This window comes from Cibotium barometz, chromosome 36 (assembly GCF_041138505.1).
Source record: "Cibotium barometz isolate CiBa-2024 chromosome 36, ASM4113850v1, whole genome shotgun sequence".
NCBI classification, from domain to species: domain Eukaryota; kingdom Viridiplantae; phylum Streptophyta; class Polypodiopsida; order Cyatheales; family Cibotiaceae; genus Cibotium; species Cibotium barometz.
In genome coordinates, this window is record NC_141081.1 from 17,391,991 (window position 1) to 17,397,990 (window position 6,000).

Sequence of the window (6,000 nt, forward strand, 5' to 3'; positions counted from 1 at the left end):
GCCACCAAGTTTGGAGGAAGCACAACTGGTGGGAGGCCATGCAAAGTAACTATGACTTCATTATTAGAAACGGTGTTTGGGATCTCATGGATCGTCCAGAGAAATGCAAGTTCATTGACACCAAGTGGATTTGGAAGGCCACGTACAGATTGATGGTACATCGGAGCACGGTTCGTAGCAAAGGGCTCTACATAGGTCGAGGGATTCGACTTTCAAGAGGAGTTCGCTCCCACTGCTAGAGGAGACATTTGCTAGATTGACCACCAATTGCACGATACTAGTAAGCTTTGGCTGCTCATGAGAAGTGGCTAGTGGTGTAGATGGATGTGAAGTACAATCCGCAGAATTTGTGATATCCATTTCAAAAAGCAAGTCATGTAGATTCCGGAGGGCATTGTATGGGCTGAAAAAGGCCTCTTAGCTTGGTTCGAGTGAATCAACACATATTTTGTGAGTATTGGTCTTTCTAAATGCTTGTCAGATACACGTTTGTACATTTTCTCTGAGCAATGTAAGTACATGATCATAGTCTTTTATGTGGATGACCACTTTCTCCGAGGGAGAATTGTGCAAACTTTTGCATTCTGTTTGAGTGCTTTTGTGTTCCTGCAAACCAATCCGTTTGAGTTGCGTGCTTTTGCAAACCTTGAAGGTTGGACTGGCAAAAAAAGAAAGGCTATGACAATATGGAGGTCCTCTACCTCTAGTGTTTCCTTTTTGACAGGAACCATGAAGAGAAGATCCAACATATGAAGGAGATATTGAGTTCAGAGTTTGAAATGTCAGACCTTGGGCTTACGTATTTTTGTTTGGGGATTGAGGTTTGGCAGGAGCCGGATAGCTTCTTCATTCCATCAACAGATGGAGGAGAAATGTTAAAGGCATTTGGTATGGTCGAGTGCAAGTCAATTTGGACTCTTAATGGAGGTTGATGCAAACTTGTTCCCCATTGATGGATGTGAAGGAGTGCAAGAAGTTGATGGGATTGTGCAACACACGGCCGATCAACTTTGCAGTTGGCGTATTGAGTAGGTTCTCCAAATCAGCCTTGAGAGAACCATTGGAATTTGGAAGGTAGGGACGCTTGAAATACATCCACCGAGGTACACTGGAGTACTGCATCACCTATACCTCGGGCATGACCTTGACTGGAGATTGTGATAGTGGGATATCAGTTTCTGATCATTGTTTTTCACTTGGGGTTCGGAGATACCTCTTGAATCAGAGAGACTACCTATAATGATCCTTTCTTCTACAGAGATTGAGTACAAGGCAGCATGGTTTGCTTCATGTGAAGCAGTCTGGTTAAGGAGAATTTTGGGAGGGTGTTCCACACTCGCACAAAGCACATTGAGATACAGTATCACTTAATGCACGAGCTGGCATGGACGGAGAGATCCAGTTCAAAAACTGAGAATTTTGTGGATATCTTCACAATGGCTCTTGGGAGAAATCTCCTGGAGCAGCATCTTCATTGGCGGAGTAGTAGTTCACATATGCATGGATTTCTTTGTAAAATCTTAACCCTAACTTGTAGCCCTTGCATTACATACATGCATCTCAGTTATTACAATGAAAAGCTGTAGCAAAAAGAGGAAAGGAGAGTAAGGATGTAACCAGTTGGAAACTTTTGAATGCTTATTAAATGGAGATAACTTTGGGGTTGTCACAATATTCTGGTTATGTATTATACTCCTGTGGTTTTTGTAGGATGTTGCAATCATTTTGTCAGATCACACTCGCATGTGTGATGAAGGGACCACACATTGGCAAGAATACGAGGAAAGGATCAAGGAATTGAATGATAAACTGTCGGCAGCATTGTTGGATGCTGCAAGTAAAGAAGTTTTGGTCAAACAACATGCAAAAGTTGCAGAAGAAGCCGTTTCAGGTAAGAAAAGCATTTGCACCATTGTAAGGGAAGAGGGGAGAAGCTTGTAAGTAATCATGATGTGTATGACCAACCAGGGGTAACTCGGTTAACTTTTGTTTATTGATGTCTACAGGTTGGGAGAAGGTGGAAGCAGAAGCAGCAACATTAAAGCAGCAGTTAGATTCTGCAATCCAGCAGAAACTTGCCACAGAAGATAGAGTTTCCCACCTAGATGGTGCCCTGAAAGAATGCATGCGGCAACTTCGCCATGTACGAGAGGAGCAGGAGCAGAACATTCATGATGCCATTGTGAAGAAGACGAGAGACTGGGACAGAATGCATTCTGAGCTTGAACAAAAGTTGGCTGACGCAGAGCAAAGTTTTCTTGAGAGAGATGCAGAAAATAGGGCCATGTCAAAATATCTCCAAGAGCGAGCAAGAAGCATCTCCGAGATTAGTGAAGCCCGTTCGAAAGCTGAAGCTGAAGTGAATATGCTGCAGATTCGCCTTGAGTCCTTTGAGAAGGAAAACCTTGCATTCAAGTACGAACTCAATGTATTACACAAGGAACTAGAGATCAGAAATGAAGAGAAGGGGCTGATCAAACGAGCTGCAGATGCTGCAAGCAAACAACATTTGGAGGATATCAAGAAAATGTCCAAGCTTGAGGCAGAATGCCAGCGTCTGCGAGGCTTAGTTCGTAAAAAGCTACCTGGTCCTGGTGCACTAGCACAGATGAGGCTAGAAATTGAAGGGCCAGGAAAGGAGAAAAGTGATAACAGGAGGAAGAGTGGCAAAGGGGCTGTCTCACCAAGAGCCACCTCATCAGTTCAGCTAGTGCAGGATATTACACAGGAAGACGATCATCAAGAAAATGAAGGGGGCCTATGGTCAGAGCGATTTAGTGCACTGGAGGAAGAAACAAAAATGTTGAGAGAAGTTTTAACAAAAAGGAACAATGAGCTGCAGTCTGCCAGGCTCATGTGTGCCAGAACTGCTAGCAAGCTATCCACTGTCGAACAGCAACTGGATGCTTGGACCCACAATCAAGGGATACATAAAATGCCAGGCCTGTCAGGTTTGGATAGGCATGTGGAAACCACAAGGAGCCTCGCCAATAGTGTTGAACCTAGTCTTGCTTCAGTCTCTGAAGATGGAAATGATGGCGAGATCAGCTGTGCAGAATCATGGGCCTCGGCTTTGATTGTGGAGCTCGATCAGTTCAAGAAAGGGAAGCCCATTCATATCTCTAACAAGCCTGTGAATGTATCAAAAACAGAACTAGACGATTTTATGGAAATGGAACATTTGGCATCTTTGTCTCCCAAGTCTGCCAAGCCTGCTTTAGAAATAAGTAGATCATGGGATAACAAAGATGGAGCTTCCAGAAAAGAATCGATGAATAACACAAGTATGACTTTTGAAGACAGCATATTATCTCTAGAGCAAAGTCTGATAAAGAAGGAGGCAGAGCTTCAGGATGCCCACCGGCTTTGTGAAAAGGTAAGTGCCAAGCTAGCAGTTGCAGAAGAAGAACTAGCATCATGGCAGTCCAAAGATGCTGCTAATGAAGCAAACCTATTGAGTTTGAAAGAGAAACTGAATATGGTCCTTGGGGCTCAAGAAGAAAGTGCTGATGCAGGCAAAGTGTTGGATGAGATCAGAGTAGAAATGGGAGTACCGTGCCATTCCATAGCAAACTTGCGAAGCCAGATCAGGCGGCTCTCCAAGGGATCTCGTCCTAATGAAAGCCTAAGCAATGGATTGACAAGTCAACATGCCTTGCCTGCCACTGCTGACCCCTTGTTTGAAGAGGAAGCTTCATCTTTTTCTTCTGATGCTGATTTTAAACTTCAAGGAGTTGGACCAGAGTTGACTATGGCTGTTTGCAAAGTAGTCCGATTGGTTGAAGACCTTGCCGCAGCCAGTAGCACCGAGCACCATCTTCCAGCTCCTTCACATAGAGAGTCCAAAAACAATTTTGTTGATGCTTCTACTGACTGCTTCGGCACGTTCACTAAACATCCTGCAGATGTACAAGTTAAAACTTCTGAGCTTGATTCTAGGTGTCAGAAGTTTATTACAGTGAGCAATCAGTTTTTGCATGGAAAAGTAGATCTTATACAGCTTATGACAGAACTTTCCTCAGTTCTCAGACATCTATTGAAGGTCGCAACAGCAGAAAGCAATGGGTCTACACCTGTCACAAGGAAATCTTTGTCGTGGGGCAGCTCATTCCACGCCAGTGGAGAGATGGAGTTCAGTGGGGTAGGCAGTCCCATCTCTGACACTAGCAAGTCTGAGTGTTCAGAGGCTGCTGCAAAGATTGTACCTGCTGATGAAAGTAGTCCTCATGCTGTTAAAAAGGAATGCTTCTCAGCTCATGTTTCAAGAGTAGAAGAGGAGCTCAGGAAAGTTCGATCTGAGAAGGTTGCCCTGGAAACTCACATGAGAGCAGAGTTTACAAGGTTCAGTGGCATAGAACAAGAGCTTGCTCAGCTCAAAGTTGATAAAGTTGAGATGGAATGTACTTTGGCAGTAGACATGGAGAAACTTCAGCATTTGAGAGCACAACTTCAAGAAACAAAACAGCTTGTAGCCAACCTTCAGATTCAGCTTGCTTCTGTAGAATCTAGCAAGCAGCTTGTAGAGGAGCAACTCTTCAGAATGGCTGCTTCAAAAGAAGAATCCGATTCCCAACTCAAAGCAAGCAGATCTGAGCTGGATAAACTGCATGAGAGAATAGAAACCATTGGAAAAGAGATCTTGACTGAACAGAAAAAAAATTCAGATTTGGAGGCCAAGTGCAGGGAACTCCAAGACCAGCTTCAAGAGTAAGTCACTCTCTACCTTCCTACTGTCTCGAATCCACTACTGCAGTACGACGTCTTTGTTTTGGCTGCTAGTTTCAAACAATTGAGTAATATTTTTAAATAGTTTCAAACAATTGAGGAATTATTTTCAAACGTACGTGGGTCGGTTACTTATTGATCCAATTCTGCAGAAAATCTAATTTAAGCTGCCCACGATGTGCCATGGCTGATGAAGAGGCAGAGCAAGTGAGCAAGGTAAAGTTTCCTCCTCAAAAAAATCAGGATTTGTAAGGGTACTAACAAACCTTAAAAAGTAAAACTTAAGTTTGAGCTAGGCCAATGTGAGGAAGGGTAATTCTTCGACATATCTTCCTTTACAATGCTATTTCTTGTCTTAGAATATGCGGAGGTGATTCTCAACAGTTTTTCTGCTGATAATGCACTCTGCAGGAGCAGGAAATCGCTGCTGCAGCAGAGAAGCTAGCTGATTGTCAGCGGACTATACTAGTTCTAGGACAGCAGCTGAAGGCACTTGCGTCTCCAAAAGACTCAACCCCTCCTGATCAATCAGTTCAGCGATCTGTGTCTTTGGATCAAGTTCCATCAAAAAGATATGCTCCTTTGAGGAGTGACTCAGCAAGAATTGTCGACGACGCTAGTGAGGCAGGTGGTAGCGCACGTTTTCTCGAGCATGAAGAAACCTTTTCTGATGATAAAAAGAATGGAAGAAACAAGAAAGACTTATCATGGGATCCTCGGGATAGTATTGCCTCGGATATATTGGACTCGGAGTTGATCAGCTTGTCAATATGTGGACAGGCATCAGGAAGGAAGATGTTCGACATGTTTGGAGACAAAGTCCCTGTGCATGAGGACTACATAGAAGCTGTTGCACAAATGCCCAGCTCACCTGAGGCAGAGCCTCTTTCTCCTAAAAGGTCAACTTCCAAGCCTCCTCGCAGAAAGAAAAGGAGCCCACGATCATTTGCAGGAATTGATTTGTCAAAGTCCATGAATGATGCAGGTTCACCCTCTACTGAGAAGCATGGCAGTACATTCAGCAGATTTTTTTCAAGAACAAAGAGCAGCAATTAAAGCCATATTAATATATACCATCACTTAGAAGTCATAATATAGTCAATCAATTTCAGCATATAGACCCTTATTTTCTGTTCCAACGTGGACTCTTATGTATCATCCAAATTTTGTAAGAAAACTGTCTTAACTTTCAAGTTGCGAGGCAAGGTCCACAAACACATATTCCAATGCATGTATTCAAACGTTCTCCAGCCATATTAAGCTTCTTCAGCCAAA

The 6,000-nt window shown here is 43.4% G+C and overlaps 1 protein-coding gene across 3 annotated transcripts in view; it reads left to right on the forward strand.

Annotated features, from left to right (window-relative positions):
• LOC147617549 (filament-like plant protein 4) overlaps window positions 1-6,000 on the forward strand; it is a 29,541-nt gene extending 23,541 nt beyond the window's left edge. For all 3 annotated transcript variants that reach the window (XM_086775817.1, XM_086775818.1, XM_086775816.1), the window contains 4 exons: window positions 1,711-1,891; window positions 2,007-4,707; window positions 4,878-4,941; window positions 5,137-6,000. In XM_086775817.1, the coding sequence (XP_086631943.1) occupies window positions 1,711-1,891; window positions 2,007-4,707; window positions 4,878-4,941; window positions 5,137-5,781 (3,591 nt within the window). In that variant the 3' untranslated portion in view covers window positions 5,782-6,000. The remainder of the gene's footprint in view (window positions 1-1,710; window positions 1,892-2,006; window positions 4,708-4,877; window positions 4,942-5,136) is intronic.